This window comes from Myxine glutinosa, chromosome 5, assembly GCF_964187855.1.
Source record: "Myxine glutinosa chromosome 5, kmMyxGlut1.1, whole genome shotgun sequence".
NCBI classification, from domain to species: domain Eukaryota; kingdom Metazoa; phylum Chordata; class Myxini; order Myxiniformes; family Myxinidae; genus Myxine; species Myxine glutinosa.
In genome coordinates, this window is record NC_136265.1 from 35,265,103 (window position 1) to 35,282,668 (window position 17,566).

A 17,566-nucleotide genomic window follows, 5' to 3' on the forward strand; every position below is an offset into this window, starting at 1 on the left:
TACTCTGAAAGACATGGAAACTCTTTTAGATTTTGAACCAAGTTAGCCAATGGACTTGCCATGAATTTAAATGTATCAAGAAATCTGATATGAGTAATAGGAGATGTGTGAATTGTTTTTGTGAATGAAATGTATTTCTGATCTGTGTTAGGAATTGCTGAAATGTGTCCAGATGTCTTTGAAAGTTCATTAATAAATAGATGCGTATCATAATGAGCATTGTTATGAAGAAAGACAGGAATGAAAGAGGGGAGTTGATAATTAATATTACAACTTTGATGAGCTGGACCTCTATATTTACCAGTGAGATGACAATGATCTCTAACCTTTAGACCTTCACCAATTTTTTCCTCACAAATATGACAAACATTGTTTTTTCTAAATTCCCTTTTCTGTTCACTCGTCAAGGACATTGGTTTATTAGTTTCTCTCATTATCTTGGTTAATCGGACACAGTCTTTTTCTAGTCGTTTCACAAACTCATCTGGGGTATTTGAGCCTCTATACTCCTCTAACTTGTTATATTTATCACCAACGGATGATTTGATATAATAACAAAAACCGCAAGGAGTATGTTTTTGATATTTATTTGTGTATGAATCTTTTGGATCTGGAGAAGCAGTATCTATTTTTTCTAGAATACTTTCAAAATCAGCATATATAACAAATGGATGTTTGATCTTTTTCTTTTCATCTTTGAATGTGATATTTGAGCCTTCTTTAGGCATATTGATTACCGTTGATTTATGTTCACCACAATAATTTGAATGTTTATCTAATCTTTCTTGTGTATGGAAGAAGTTAAGACAACGCAAACAAATATATATTTTATTTGTTCTTTTACATACTTGTGGTTTTATTAATTTAGCAATATCTTTAATGTATGTATAATGTGAATTTTCCTCTGAATTAAAATATAGAAGATTAATATGAGTTTGTTTACAATTGTCAGAAAGCTTTAAAACCTGAATGCTGTTTGTTTCTGTTAGACCATAAACATTAACTGATAAATTATTTATCTTTTCAAATTTAGGAATATCATTTAAAGCCATCGGAAACTTTAGATCTTTCGTATTTAATGTATTCTCATATTTTTTATAATGAGATACTCTTTCATCATGAAAATGTGGAGGATGTAAGTGTGCTAGAATAGACCAGAGAAAACATTTATTGTCTTTATTTTTGATATTGATAACTGCTTTTCTATTTTTGATAACACTGGGTAAATCAATGTAGGAAGAAGCTTTTAGAGGATCTGATTTAAGAATATGAATGTCTATGTAAATAATTTTTCCTATATTGAATCCACTTCCTACGATTGAATTATCCACATCTTGCTCTTGTTTAATAAGTTCATCATAGACTCCTGATGTTTTAAAATCTTGATATGAAGATATAAAGTGTGGCTCAGTTCTCATGTATGGTGTATCTATAACTCCTTCGTCCTTTGTCATTTCTAATTTTACTCCCATATAAAATTTAAGTGGTTTCATTTCTTTTAGTGTTTTTTCAATCAACGTTTGAACAGCAGGTTTAACTATTTCTACAGCATCAACTATAGACTCTGGTTCAGGAGGTTTGAAGTTAAAGACTCTTATTTTAATATGTTCTTTGAATGCGCCATCAGAGTTTTTAGTTGTGATAAAATTTGATAAATGTAGAATTGTTTTAAGATGTATTTCGAAGCCTTTCTTGAGGATATTTTTATTACATGCAGAACAGTGTTTTGTTTCCTTCTGAATAGGAGATAGTAGGTGAAGTAGATTAAATGTGTGTTTGTTAGTTTTAAGGTGTCTTTTGTAGTGTTTATATTCTTGTTCACAAACATCACAATACGTTGCTTTGATCATATTTATTTATATAGTAAAATTATACTTAAAACAAAGTGCCTTTTTTAGAGGCTTTTTTAAAGATGAAACTGTGCTTAAAGTAAAACACCTTTGAGCTTTTCAACTCGTTTTATGTATATAACTTTACTTAAAGTAAAACACCTTTGAGCTTTTCAACTCGTTTTATGTATATAACTTTACTTAAAGTAAAACACCTTTGAGCTTTTCAACTCGTTTTATGTATATAGCTTTACTTAAAGTAAAACACCTTTGAGCTTTTCAACTCGTTTTATGTATATAACTTTACTTAAAGTAAAGCGTCTATGTATTAGCCAGAAAGTTTAGATACTCTAGTTCATCAATTTCAATTTCACTATCTGAGTCATCAATAAAGCTACTCTCATAACTATCATTTGAACACAAACTATTAGTATCATAACTATCTTCAGATCCTAGACTCTCAGTATAATAACTCTCAGAGTATTGACTGTTAATATCACTCATTTACATACCATTAAACTTCCATCAATATCTATATGTTTTCTTTCATTAGAACTAATAACCACAATATTTTCTACATTAAATGTTATTTTCAAATAATCTCTAATAATCAGAGTACGGAATGATAGTTCACCACTAATATTCATATTATTAATTTCACCCACATCTTTGGGTCTATTAAAGAATATACAAATGTTTCCTCTAGAATCGTTGATGGTCTTATCATTCATTTTCAAAGCTTCTTTATCAATGACCTTTTCAAGCTTTGAGTAAATTGTTAGTAGTAGTGGAGAAACTTTTGTCAAATTTACTTTAATAGAGTTATTAATTAACATAGCTTGTCCCGTAAATTTAATAAAAGGACACATGTTATTCTCCATTATGGGTTTAATCCAAAAATTTCCATATTTATCTTTGTTCAATTTAACATCTTTGACATATTTTTCTATATCTTCCACCGAAGTAGAGATTGATTGAAATTTGTCTTTTGTGTTTTGAAACATTGTATTTATTAGCTAATAAATTTGCGTTTAGTTTAAGTAAAGTTATATACATAAAACGAGTTGAAAAGCTCAAAGGTGTTTTACTTTAAGCACAGTTTCATCTTTAAAAAAGCCTCTAAAAAAGGCACTTTGTTTTAAGTATAATTTTACTTTATAAATATGATAAATTCTGAAGGATATTTAGAATTTCCAGACTCTCCATATGATAAATTAGAGAATTGTCTGGCTTGTGGTAGAGTGGGGCTTAATACAGAATCAGAAGCATATAAACAATGTATTTTCTGTGATTATCTTCTAATTAATAATAACAAAAAATATAGAAAAATATATAACTCTTTTAAATTAGAACCAAAAATGAATTACTTTACAAGATTAATAAGAGAGATGAATGTTAAGTATTATGGTGATAATACACCATTTCTTACAAGGGAAGAGACTATTTGTATTGAGGAAATGTATAAGGGTTTAATGATATTTATTATTCAAAATAATTTTAATGGAAATGTTAATACAAGATACTATATAAACAAAATAATGGATTATTTTGAAATTAAACCTGAACTCAGGATAAAATATAGAGTTTCTCAAAAAACTCAAAAAAAGTTGGATGACTTGTTTTCCAAATATATAAATGAATGATTTTTTACCCGTTTGGGAAAATAAGATAAAATTTAATAACCATAAAAATCTTCCAAATTCATTGAGATGTCTAATAGTCGGTTCAAGCGGATGTGGAAAAACCTGTTTACTTTTAAAGATGCTCCTTAGTCCTAATTTTTTAGATTATGATAATTTAATAATTTTTACAAAGTCAAGTTTTCAACCTGAGTATCAACTACTCTCACAGGGTTTTAATGCGGGTCTTAAAAAGGAAGACATTATCGGTTTATTTAAACTTCAAAACAAACTAAATGATTATAATATTGATGATATAATACAATTATTTTGTGATACACAGAAATCAAAATCAAAACTAAAACCCATAACTTGTATTCTCAGTGATAATACGGATGATATACCTTCACCTCAAGATTTAGATAAATCAAAAAAGAACCTCGTTATCTTTGATGATTGTGTTAATGAGAGAAACCAAACAGTAATGGATAGCTACTATACAAGAGGGAGACATTCTTCTTGTAATTGTATTTATCTTAGTCAGTCATATTTTCAACTCCCTCGGCGCTCAATAAGAAACAATGCTAATACTTTTATTTTATTTAAGTTAAATTCAATAGATACAAATAATTTTTGGAGAGATAATTGTTCTACATTACGTAGTAAGAAGGAATTTGAAAATAATATGAAACACACAATCGGAAAATATAAATATATTGTTGTGAAACAAGATGAGATACTAAATGATATTTTTCAATAAATAAATACAGAAAATGAATACCGAAGAAAGACTAAGAAAGTTTAAAGAACATCAAGAGTTGGTTTCAAAAGTTGTAAAGCAACAGGAAGACATAAAGAAGAAAAGGAGACAGAAACTAACTGGTGAAGAAGCCTTTGAAAGAAAACAAGAGAAATTTTTTAAACCACTTTTAAAAACTCAACAAACGATTTCACCTACAGTTCCCACGGTAGAATTTACTCCAAAAAAATTTCAAATGCTCAAAGATTTTAGTCAAATGACAGAGCAAGAACTTGGAGAATTAGAATATGATGATGAAGGATTATTTCGGCATCTTGAGAAGGTAAATAAACTTTCCAATTATATTGTAGAAGCTCTTCAAAACAATGAATATTTGAAGGGTTCAAAAACCAGAGCAGGTCTCATTCCAACAGAAGAACCAGCACAGTTCCATCTTGTGAAAGAAAAGTTATTGATATTTAATGATAAATTGGTGTTCTTAAGTTCTGACCAACCAAATGTTGAATTAACCCCAAGATTAATGTTTCTTCTAACAAAAGATGGACATTCTAATTCACCTTATTTTGATAAACCGCTTGATATGGAAAGAGAGGAAGATAGAGAGTATATTGAGTTGCTAAACGCACTTGATTATGGAGTTTCTGTTGCTGGTAAAAGTAAGAAGAATGAGAAGGAGAAACATATTATTGATGCTTTAAGTAAGCTTGGTTCGGGTGTTAGTTTTCTTCCAAATGACCCATCACAATTAGTTAATAGGTTATTATTGTTGTTAGGTAGTAAGAAGGCTGGAAACAACAATTGTTTTAATGAAGCATCCGCCATTTTAGATCAGTTGATGAATATGAAAATAATTAATAAATGTCAATACAAAGATATTTTATTAGATATTAAATAAGATGAGAAGCACAATTCTTAGTTTTAATTTCACAACGAGTGATTACACAGCTTCATTCCCTTACCCACTACAACTTGACCCCAAAAAAGAATATGAGGCTTCTTTGTTGTCAATGGAGACTTACAATACCCTTTTTAATATCACAGAGAAAAACAACAAGTTTAGTTATAATCCAGGAAGTGGATATAAAACTATAACCGTTTCACCCGGTGCTTACGAGATTTCTCAAATATCTTCAGAAGTCTCTCGCCTTATGAAAGAAAAAGGTGATGAACCAAAAAATATTGTAATAGATATTCAAAAACACACTTCAAAATCAACTATTAAACTTAAAAATAATTATAAAGTTGATTTCACGATTGAAAATTCGTTCAGAGAGCTATTGGGGTTCTCTTTTAAAAAGATTGAAACTAACGGGACGTTTTACAGTGATAATGTCATTCAAATATCCTCCGGTATAAATTCAGTATTAATTCATTGTGATTTGATTGATGGTGCTTATAACGATGGAATAAGAACAAATACAATATTTTCATTCAGCGCATACTCAACCCCGATTGGTTATAAATTTAATATGGAACCAAAAAATCTTGTCTATTTACCTGTGTCAGGAAAAACCATATACAGAGTAAATTTTAGGATAACCGACCAAGATAATCGTATGATATCCTTTAATGATGAAATTATATCCATCAGAATTCACCTACGTGAAGTTTTTCAATAAATAAATAATGGTTATTGTGAGAAAACACGAGTTGGGAAAATATAAAATAATTACAGGGGATGGGATGTTCCTTTCACCATACTATAAGGGTGAAGGTATGTTTCTTGGGAGAGGATACTATAAACCAAAGAGACAACGGGGTGTGGGACATCAATTTAGAAATAAAGGAGATGGGATAATTGATACTCTAATGGGTATTGGTTCAACCATCCTTAAACATAAAGACCTAATTGGTTCAACTGCTTCAGCCGTGGGCTCAGTTGCGGGTGCTATAAAGAGTATAAAAGATGCTCAAAAGGAGTCTCATAAATTACAAGCAATCAAAGAAATTAAAAAAGGTAAAACTCAACTATCTTCACAAGAACGACAAAAAATCATTAAAATACTTGGGTCAGGGTTTCAACGATTTTAATGCTATATAAATACAAGTATGGAAGCGATTGATAGTATCTATGATTTGGATGATACGATTATCATTTCAAACTCTACTAAAAAGGAAGACTATTTTAAGGTAAATGCTATAACAGGAACAGACTGGAATTCAAACGGAACAAAAAGTTTTGAAATAAATAATCAACAAACTTACTTGAATATAGCTGATAGTTTCTTGCTGTGTAAATTTAAATTCACTAAGGCTGCGAATAATACTAATGCTACACTCGTAAATGATTTCTTCTGGAAAATGTTTGATAGTGTCCGCCTGTATATTGGAACACAAGAGGTTGAAGCGGTTGATTATGTCTCTGCTATATCTGAAATGATGAAATTTACACTATATTCGTTTAGTGATAGAATGGGTAAGGGAGCTGTTGAAGGTTTTATTCCTGATATGTCAACGGGAACAAATGCTGACCCTGGTTATAGTCAAAGGAAGTCAATGTATAATGATGATACAAAAGCAGAGAATAGTTTTACGGTAGCAGTACCTCTGAAAGGTATATTTGGATTTTGTGATTATGATAAAGTTTTGTATGGCCTTAAAATTAGATTTCAACTACAAAGGAATGATAATGTAAATAGGTTGCTTTTTGGGGATGAAAATGCTTTTGGAGAAAATAATAAATTTGTTATTAATGATTTGTGTTGGTATATCAGTGAATATACTCCTAATCTTAAAACGGAAGAGATGTTAAATAGAAGACTTAACTCAAAGAAACCGCTAAATGTATCATACCTTAAAAGAAGATGTCAACACGTTAAACTGGAACACACTACCTACACTTGGAATTTGGGTGTTCTTGAAGGAAAGCCACGATACCTCTGGCTCATTTTTAAAAAACCAGATGGAGAGGAGGGTACTAATAAGAATAATGCGCTGAGTGATAATGCTAAGGTGAAACAACTTCGGGTTTCTCTTGATGGAACATTTTATCCGCGAGATAGATTGGAAATTGATTGGGAAAAAAATGATTATGCGGAAGCCTACAAGTCCTACCAAAAGGTGTGTGAAAGTAATGGTAATAATGAACCTATTTTGGATATGGTTGCGTTTCAAAAACTTTATACAATCTACGCAATTGACCTGAGTTCTCAAAAGGAAACTATAAAGTCTAATAGAGTGGATACTTCTCTATACATTGAAAGAGGAGAGAATGAAGAAGTTGATGCTTATTGTTTGCTTTTGGAGGAAACAGAATTACAGATTAATACAGATAATGGTGTTATGATTAATATCACATAGGTTTTTTCTCATAAATAAATGGTAGGGGTATATGTTAATCAAATCAATCTTGATAAATTAACATCTTGTATTCAAAATCAAAAGCCTTGTATTATTAATGTTAATACATTTCAAAGAAAAGGAGCAGTAAGAATTGATGTTTTACTCACAAGAGAGCAGGTGAAAACACTAAATGATGCTGGATCACTTAAAATTAAAATGACAAAACCTATGTTAAAGAAATATTCAATAGACGAGTCAAGAGGAGGATTTCTCCCATTTCTAATTCCTTTATTTGCTGGTTTAAGTGCGGCGGGAGCATTGACTGGTGGTATTTCAGCAGCGATAAAAACTGCTAACGAAAGGAAGGCACAACTAAAAGCTCAAAAAGAATTGGAAAGACATAACAAGGAGTTGGAGAAACAAATTAGTGGAAGTGGTGTAATTGTAGATTTTGCTCAAAAACTTGAAAGTCTACCTGATAAAGCTAGATTGTTAGTTGGAGATATGCTTTCCTCTATCGCTCAAGCGGGTGTTAAACTAACTAAACGGGGTAATGGATTGTATCTTTCTCATAAATAAATGGATAAATGGTTTAAACAATTTGGAAAGAATACAACGTCAAATATAGAACTAGCTAAGTATTGTAAAACACTAAAAATTGATAATGTGGTTATTTGTATGAGAGATGAATTAATACATATAAATAAGAATACAAAGAATATTATTATGAATTTAGACACACAGAATGGTTCTCATTGGGTTTGTATTCATAATAGTCAGGATAAATATTATTTTGATAGTTATGGTATGCCACCACCTGTTGAAGTAATACAATTCTTACAGAATGGTGTTTATCAAACATTTCAAGTTCAAGAAATTAATTCTAAATGTTGTGGTCAATTATGTTTATATGTATTATTTCAACTCAACAATAATGAAAATTTTTATGATATCATTTTTAATCTAATATAAATGACTTATGTTGGAAAAGATGGTTCTATCTTTGGAAAATCCTCTCAGGATATTGATTTATCAAATTATTATACAAAGGCACAGGCTGAACGACAAAAATATAGTGTAAGTAAAAATATTAATATGAAGAATACTTATAAATTAATCAATTATCCAAACCCTACAGATGCGAATGACTTAATTAGATTAAGTGATTTATCACAATATATATTTTTAAAGAAAACAGCACGTTTTGTTAAACAAGTAAAATTTACAACCACAACACCTGGTTATACTGACCATACACCTTTCCTCATTGAATTTAACTACCTGCTTACAATTGAATTTTATAAAGAAGGACATTTAGTTAATATGCGAATTAATAAATGGGGGTATGATATGCCTGATTTAGGGTATAATTGGTCTTTTTCAATAAACATAGAAGACCTACATGATTTAAATCAGTCTCGTAAAGAAGAATATTATCCACTTGGTGAAGATAAGGATTTATGTGGAAGTACAATTAGTAAACAACAAATACGTGATTTTAAGAAAAGAAAAATATATGATAGTATAGCGATGGTTCGCATGACAAAGAAGGAAGGTAATGAGATAAGGATAGAAAGCCGAGGAATACAAACCGATTTGGTAGTGGGAAGATGGGGTGGTATTACCTGTCATAATATTAATCTCACATATATTTCTGATACATAAATGGCAGGAAGAAGACTACAAGAGAATTATAATTTTTGTATTCAAGGATACCTACAAGAAAAGGGTGCTCGGTATTACATACCTTATGATTTGGAGCATATACATGGGAATTTTGTCATTAAAAACTGGCCTTATACTGATATTGTTAAACCCACAAATAGAGACTTGTTTAAAATATTAAATAAAAATGAACTTCTCAAAGTTATGAAATATAAAACTCTTTTAGAAATCGTCAACAAATCTTATTGGTATCCTATTATGAGAAAAATAATTATAGATACAAGAATATCTCAAAATCCAGATGAGTATATGTATAATATTCTTTGGGGTTCAAACTCAAGGGTAGCAAGGGATGAGGAAGGAGTTGAAGAAGAGAAGGAGGAAAGAGAGAAAAAGGAGAAGGAGGAAAGGGAGAAAAAGGAGACAGAGGAAAGGGAGAAAAAGGAGAAGGAGGAGAGGGAGAAAAAGGAGAAGGATGAAAGGGAGAAAAAGGAGGAGGAGAAGGAGAAGGAGGAGAGGGAGGAAAGAGAGAGGGTGGAAAAATATAAAAATATGACCATTCCTGAGATTAATGAAAGATTGAAGGTATTACGGCAAATAAATAAATCTCAACGCACTGAAGAGGAAAATAAAGAATTAATGACTCTTACGAACATATTGGTTTTTAAATTTGCTATAATGAATTCAGAGCGCAGATATACAACATATAGTTGATGATGTTGGTGTTATTGACTTTAGTTAGTTTTATTTGTAAATAAATGGAGGAGAGAGTGAAGCCATTTCTAAGGATTCTTTATGTTTTAAAAATCAAGATAGAAATGTATATGTTGAAAACCAAAAAGGTTTTGGCACTATGTAGGACTTTTTCTCATAAATAAATATGAGTTATTGTCTCAAATGTAAAAAGAAAACTAAATCTAAAAATATCTCTTATGTTAAAGCTAAAAATAATAGAGTTTATCAAAAAGGAATATGTCAAGTGTGTGGCTCTAAAAAGTGTCAATTCATCTCTCCTAAAAGTGGAGGAGACATACAAAAGTTTTTGTCAGGTAGCAAATTTACAACAACTGGAATTCCAGGGGAATTACACCTTCCAGGGTATTCTTTCTGTGGCCCAGGAACAAACTTGGATAAAAGATTAGATGAGGCTGACAATCCTAAACCTTGGTCTAAACCTACAAATAGGGTTGATGAAGTGTGTATGAAGCATGATATTGCTTATGGGAAAACCACTACGTTGACTGAAAAACATAAAGCCGACAGAGAAATGTTGTATAATTTGTCTTTGATACAAAATCCAACGTTGAGAGAGAAAGTTGATAGGTTTATTGTGAGAAATTTGATAAATGCTAAATTGAAACTTGGCCTTGGTTATTCACCCTCAAAAAACTATTAGGCTCTCATGATGTCATCAAGACTGAGGAGCTTTTGGCTGATGAATTACATAAACCTATAATCACAAAGTTTAAAAGAAGGAAAGTTTATTCTAAATACACCGACCACATATGGTCCGCTGATTTAATTGAACTAAAAAATGATAAGGGATACAAGTATGCTTTAACCGTTATTGATTTGAGGAGTAGATTTGCTTGGGTTGTTCCTTTGAAAAACAAGAGAGGTTATACTCTGATGTTAGCCTTCCAACAGATATTTAATAAAAGTAAAAGAAAACCAAAGAAACTGTGGACCGATGAGGGAACAGAGTTCTATAACAAAATATTTATGAAATTTCTTAAGGGGGAGGGTATTAAATTATACAGCACCTTTAATGAAGGAAAAGCAGTTGTTATTGAGCGTTTTAATCGTACTTTGAAAGAGAGGCTATATAAAAAATTCACACAACTCGGTTCTCAAAAATGGGTGTATTTAATTCAGGGTATTGTAGATAATTACAATAATACCGTTCATTCATCAACAAAATCAAAACCATCAGAATCATTTACAAAATTAGAATATGAAAAGGAGATTAATTTGAGAAAACCAAAGTTCAAAGTTGGTGATATTGTAAGAATATACAGATGGAAAAGCCATTTTGAGAAAGGTTATACAAAAAAATGGACTAATGAATTATTTAAAATCGTTGATGTAATGGATACAGTCCCTTGGACCTACAAATTATATGATTTAAATGGAGAAGAAATCTTAGGGTCATTTTATTCACAGGAATTACAAAAAACAAAGCTGATAACCCTTGAAAATAATAAATAAATAAAAAAATGTAATGGGGATACGTTTTTAAATCTGTGAACCCCAAACACAAAATCCCACAACTTTTTAGTTGGGGCTTAACTTTTGTGTGTATAACGGGGATACGTTTTTAAATCTGTGAACCCCAAACACAGAATCCCACAACTTTTTAGTTGGGGCTTAACTTTTGTGTGTATCATGGGGATACGTTTTTAAATCTGTGAACCCCAAACACAGAATCCCACAACTTTTTAGTTGGGGCTTAACTTTTGTGTGTGTGTGAGTGGGTCATAATAATGTACAAACCCTAACCCAACCCCCACATTAAAACACCATATTTGTTAGTCAAAACAACTGAATCCATTACATCAACCATTAAAAAAAGTTCTTAACTCCATCTCTTTGTATGACCTTCCAATTCTATTTATCTTTTCCCAACTTTTTTAAAACAATTCAATGATAATATAAGATAAATGAGTCTGTGAGGTTTGACATTCATTCAAAAATTCACCTCACATCCAGAACGCTAACCCAACCCAATCCCTAACCCATCCCCATCCCTTACCCAACCCATCCCTAACCCTCACATTCAAAATCCCAACCCTAACCCAACCCATCCCTAACCCATTAACCCAACCCCATCCCTAACCCTCACATTCAAAATCCCAACCCTAACCCTAGCATAATCTTTTTTTCCTTTTCTTTTTTTAATACGTATTTCAATATTTTTTTTAAATGTTTTTTAATACGTATTTCAATATATATATTTTTCCTCTTCCTCCAATTCTGTCTTTCAAGGCTTTCAAGTTGGAAAAAGTAGAAATGGGAAGAAAGTATTTTCCAGCATCTTCTTCCCCGAACTTTCTTGATATTGCTGAAATACATGTAAAAAAGAAATATATTACTTATCTAATATTGAATGAAATAACATATACTTTAATTGATTATTAATCAACTGAACTTACCTTAAATCAAACGTCATTAAAGAAAGAACATTGTTCATTGCTTTAGAATCCAAAGAGCCTCCAAGGTAAAACTCTTTCGTTGGATTATCAAGGTAAAACTCGTTCTCTTGGTCATGGTCTTTAAACAAATCGATCATTTCACCCCAGGTTGTGGCAAAAGTGGTATTTTCATTTTGAATCTCAGATACAATTTCCTGTGAGAGAAAATAACAACGTATTAATTAATTATTTTTTACATTTAATACACAATTATTATATGTATATTAAAATAAAATATTACCTTCATTGATGAGAAATTTGAATCGAGTTTATCAAGGTGAAGGTTTAGCTCCACACAGCTAGAGTCTCCAAAACGAAACCAGTTTTCAAAGTCTCCAAGGTAAAACTCTTTTCCTAATTTTATGAAATTTAGTGAGTCTCCAAGGTAGGCTCCACAGTTAGAACCATCTAGGCAGACCTCATAATTTGTTTTTCCCAAATTTAGTGAGTCTCCAAGGTAGGCTCCACAGTTAGAACCATCTAGGCAGACCTCATAATTTGTTTTTCCCAAATTTAGTGAGTCTCCACGGTATAACTCTTTGGCTGGGTCATCAAGGTAGAACTCGTTCTGTGGGTCTTGGTTGTTCAAAAGGTCTTCAAACAAATCAATCATCATTTCACCCCAGGTTGTGGCAAAAGTGGTATTTTCATTTTGTATCTCAGATACAATTTCCTGTGAGAGAAAATAACAACGTATTAATTTAATACAATATTATTATTTATATAAATCAAGCTCTATGAATATTAAAAGAAACTTTGCTGACTCTTGCACGAGTCTTATCTAAAAAAAAAAAAAAAAAAATACAAAAAAAAAAAATCCCAAAAAAAAAAAAAAAAAAATCCCAAAAAAAAAAATACAAAAAAAAATACAAAAAAAAAAAAAAAAAAATACAAAAAAAAAAAAAAAAAATACAAAAAAAAAAATATACAAAACAAAAAAAAAAAAATTCCAAAAAAAAAAAAAAAAAAATACAAAAAAAAATATATATATACAAAAAAAAATAAATACAAAAAAAAAAATACAAAAAAAAAAATAAATAAATACAAAATAAAATATACAAAAAAAAAAAAAAAAAATACAAAAAAAAAAAAAAAAATACAAAAAAAAAAATACAAAAAAAATAAATAAATAAATAAATAAATAAACTTACCTCCATTGATAAGAGGTTCGAGTCCAGTTCATCAATCTGAAGGTTGAGCTCCACACAGGTAGTAGGACTCCAAGGAATGTCAAAGTTATCCAACTCCTTTTCAGCATAGTAGTCCATTCTCAAGTGAAGCAGAAAGTGTGTTTGAAAAGGCCTGTGTGGTTAGTGCCTTTTATAAGAAAGACTGGGTGTGTCATTTCCTGTGGAAATTCCCTTGGGCAAGTGTGGGCAAGTCTGGGCAAGTCTGGGCATGTCTTAACTGGAAATGATGTAATGTCTCAACAGAAAATGATGTAATGTTTCAACAGAAAATGATGTAATGTTTCAACAGAAAATGATGTAATGTTTCAACAGAAAATGATGTAATGTTTCAACAGAAAATGATGTAATGTTTCAACAGAAAATGATGTAATGTCTTAACTAAAAATAATGTAATGCTGGAGAGTTTATAAAGTGGGTGGGCTTTAGTAAAACGTGGGCGGGGCCTACCAAAACGGGGCGGGGATTAACAAAAAGTGGGCGGAGCTTAACAAAAAGTGGGCGGAGCTTAGCAAAAAGTGGCGCGGAGCTTAACAAAAAGTGGCGCGGAGCTTAACAAAAAGTGTGTGGCACAGGACCCGAACATAATCAATCATCAATGAACAACAATGATCATTGATAGTAAGAGAAAAAGGCCCATAAGACCAAGGGGGTCAGGAATAGAGGTGTTAAGGGGAAATGAAGAAAAGTGATGGTGAGAGGGAAAATTACATGGAAGTGAGAATGATCATAGGTTCATAAGGCTAGAAGGATTATAGGTTCATAAAGGAAGAAAATCATAGGTTCATAAGGCGAGAAGGATCATAGGTTCATAAGGTGAGAAGGATTATAGGTTCATAGAGGGAGAAAGAGAGGTGTTTATGATTTTTTTTAAAGACAAGGGGTAAATGACATTAGATAGGGATTTCCCATGTTAAACGGAGGTGTCCCAGAAGCAACATTTATCACCTACTAGCGAGTGAGGTGGACAAGGAGCCGAGCTGCGTTGAGATTTTGAACAAACGCTGGCGAACGGGGGTCACGAGTGAACTTTGGGTTTCCTGGGAAAGGGATTCCTGCGACAGAGTTGTTATCGCTGTGACAGATAAACCTGTGTGACAGGTTTTGCGGTTGATTCCGAAGAGAATCATTGGACTGCCGTTCCTTCTCGAGAATGGACCGTTGGCCATTTTACCTCGCGCCTGATTTCGCATCGCTCCAGGTTTTTCACCTCGCTTCAACCATTTCACCGCATCCAGACGTAACCTGGTGTGTGTGTGTAACGTGGATTTTGAGTGGGAATTTGCGGTTCGTCGATTGGGAGCCGTTGAACGTCCATACGCGAAGGTGTGATTTCCCAGCCGCCTCTTGAGGACACTTTTGCCTATCTTTGGCAGTGTGACTGTCAACTGAATGGGATTCTGGTCTCGATACAACATCGTTCTGACGATCACTGGAGCGTGGATCGACTTTGGTTTGAAGCTGGAATAGAGACATTGGGAATGTTCTTTTCGCTCACTTGGAGCACAGTGAGTTACATTGTACGAAACTGATGGTACCATCACAGGAATGATATATTGGTTGTACAATTGATTACTATTGTTTTTGTGCTGTTATTATTGTGTGACCTTAATACAATACTTGTTTGTTGGTAACAATTGGTGTGGTTTCACCATTGATCTTTGACACACAGAATAACACATCTTTCTGCCGTGACTCCTCTCGGGGCTCGGAGGTACACTGTGACCGGGGTTTGGGGAGGAGCACGTAACAGTATTCTATTAGCCAATTAAATAATTATTTAATTATTTAATGATTTTTATTTTTTATTTTTTATTAATCATTTATTTCATTTCTTTCTCATCTGGGCAATATCTCAGACACCTTTTTTTTTTTTTTTTTTTTTTTTGTATACAAGATCGAGGCTCGTGAAAGCGCTAACATTAATCACACAAAAAGACAAACCGACACAAAACACAAAAAACAAGGGGAGCGGCAGACAAGATGGGGAGAGAGGGGGAAGGACACAAACACAACATTTGAGAGCAGGGACATCGGGAGGACTTGGGGGGAGGTGGGAGGTGGGAGAGGAATAAAACATATGAACACTGCAAGGACTCTGGGGTGAATTACCGGGGGTAGAAAAGATCAAGGTTTTCGATGGGGGAAGATAAGAGATGGTGGTGAACAGCTGTTTTCAAGACCTGGAGGGAGGAGTGGGATTGAAGGGAGTGGGGGAGTTTGTTCCAGAGGTGGGAGAAAAGGGGAATGAAAGAGTGAAGGGGAGCAGAGAGCCTAGACGTTGGCAGTTTAACCATAAGAGGGTTGCAGGCAGATCTTGTGCGACCTGAAGGAATATTGGGGGGACAGAGCACAGAGAGAGCTGGGGGAGCAAGGCCGGAGAGGAGTCGGTAGAAGACAGAAAGACCACCAACCTGCCTGCGGTGAGTGAGTGAAAGGCCCTCGGAGTTGACTTCATCGCAGGAGATTCCAATGATTCTGAAAGCTTTGGCCTCAACAGCGTGAAGCCGAGCAAGGTGTGAGGCAGGAGCACCAGCCCAGAGGGGGGAACAGTATTCAATTGAGCTGCGGATGAAAGCCTTGTATGTGGTGAGGAGCTCAGGTGTGCCAAGGAAGGACTTCGCACGACGGAGGATGCCCAGTCGGCGACTGGCTTTGGAGGCCAGCTTGGAAATGTGGTTTTCCCAAGAAAGATCATGGCAGATAGTGAGACCCAAAAGCTTGAGCGACAGAACTTCTTGGAGAGGATTGTTGAGAAAGTAGATGGGAGGGTTGTCCCGTCGGTCCTTTCGGAGAGACATTGTAAGAGTGTGAGATTTGTCAGGATTGAAAGACATGTTCCACTTGTTTGACCAGTCTGTGATTTTGTCCAGGTCTGCAGAGAGTGAGGAGGCTGCAGACTGCCGATCTGAGGGATGAGGAATGGAGCAGCAGATAGTGGAGTCATCAGCAAAGAGATAGAGAGGATTTTCCAGAGAGTCGGAGAGGTCATTGATGAAGACCAGAAATAGCACAGGGCCCAGAACACTACCTTGGGGAACTCCAGCCAGAACAGGAAGGGAAGATGAGAGAAATCCATTCAGGGCCACACGTTGCCTACGACCAGAGAGGAAATCCGCAAGCCATGAGTGGAGATTTCCCTGAATACCATAGGAGGTGAGTTTGGTGAGCAGAGCTGGGTGCCAGACCGTGTCGAAGGCACGTGATATGTCAAGTGAGACAGCTCTGATTTCCTGTTTGGCATTGAGGACCTCCATCCATTGTTGAGACAGCAGAAGCAACATGTCCAGAGTAGAATGACCTGGTCTGAATCCAAATTGATGATCAGAGATCAAGCCATTGGAGAAGAGGAAGGATTTGATATCTGAAGCAATGATGGATTCCATGACTTTGCTGATAATTGGGAGCAGGCTGATTGGTCTGTAGTTGCAAGGATATGTTTTTGCACCTTTTTTGTGTAAAGCGGTAATGTTTGCTGATTTCCAAGATGCTGGCAGATGACCTTGAGCAAAAGAGAGGGTGAAAAGAACAGAGAGAGGGTGAGATAGAGCGGCAGAGCAGGATTTTAGGACCCGAGGGCTGATGCCATCTGGTCCAGTTGCAGAATCAGAGTCGAGGTTTGATAAAAACTTCTCCACCTTGTCAGGAGAGAAGGACACAGAGTCCAGGGGCAATTGGGTTCGACTGGGAAAGGTGGGAACAGAGAGAGATGGGTTCGGGACACAAGATTTTGAGGCAAACACAGAGTTGAGGCATTCGGCTTTGTCATGTGCGGTGTCAACTGTGTAGCCATTTGAGGTAAGGGAGGGGATGGAGGGGGAACAAACACCAGAAACGGATTTGACCAGACGCCACCAGGATTTGGAGGAAGGAGACAGGTTTGAGAGTTCAATCTTGAGTGTGGAGAGATAGTGCTTCCTGGCACTCCTGAGAGTAGAAACACACTTGTTTTGAGCTTGGTGGAAGGAACTGAGATTGCCTTCAGTTGGATTTGCCTTCCAAGACGCAAAGGCAAGTTGTTTGAGGGCAACTG

General features: G+C 33.9%; 2 protein-coding genes across 3 annotated transcripts in view; one reads left to right on the forward strand and one right to left on the reverse strand.

Annotated features, from left to right (window-relative positions):
* The window catches only part of LOC137427712 (alpha-N-acetyl-neuraminyl-2,3-beta-galactosyl-1,3-N-acetyl-galactosaminide alpha-2,6-sialyltransferase), a 59,771-nt gene that overhangs the window by 28,047 nt on the left and 14,158 nt on the right, over positions 1–17,566 (forward strand). The gene's annotated exons all lie outside the window — the stretch shown is intronic.
* Positions 12,000–13,663, reverse strand: LOC144891943 (uncharacterized). Its single transcript, XM_078777052.1, has 4 exons — positions 13,498–13,663; positions 12,588–13,019; positions 12,308–12,501; positions 12,000–12,216 (listed from the first exon to the last, which is right to left on the reverse strand). The coding sequence occupies exons 1-4, from the start codon at positions 13,612–13,614 to the stop codon at positions 12,000–12,002; spliced, it is 960 nt and encodes a 319-aa protein (XP_078633178.1). The 5' UTR covers positions 13,615–13,663.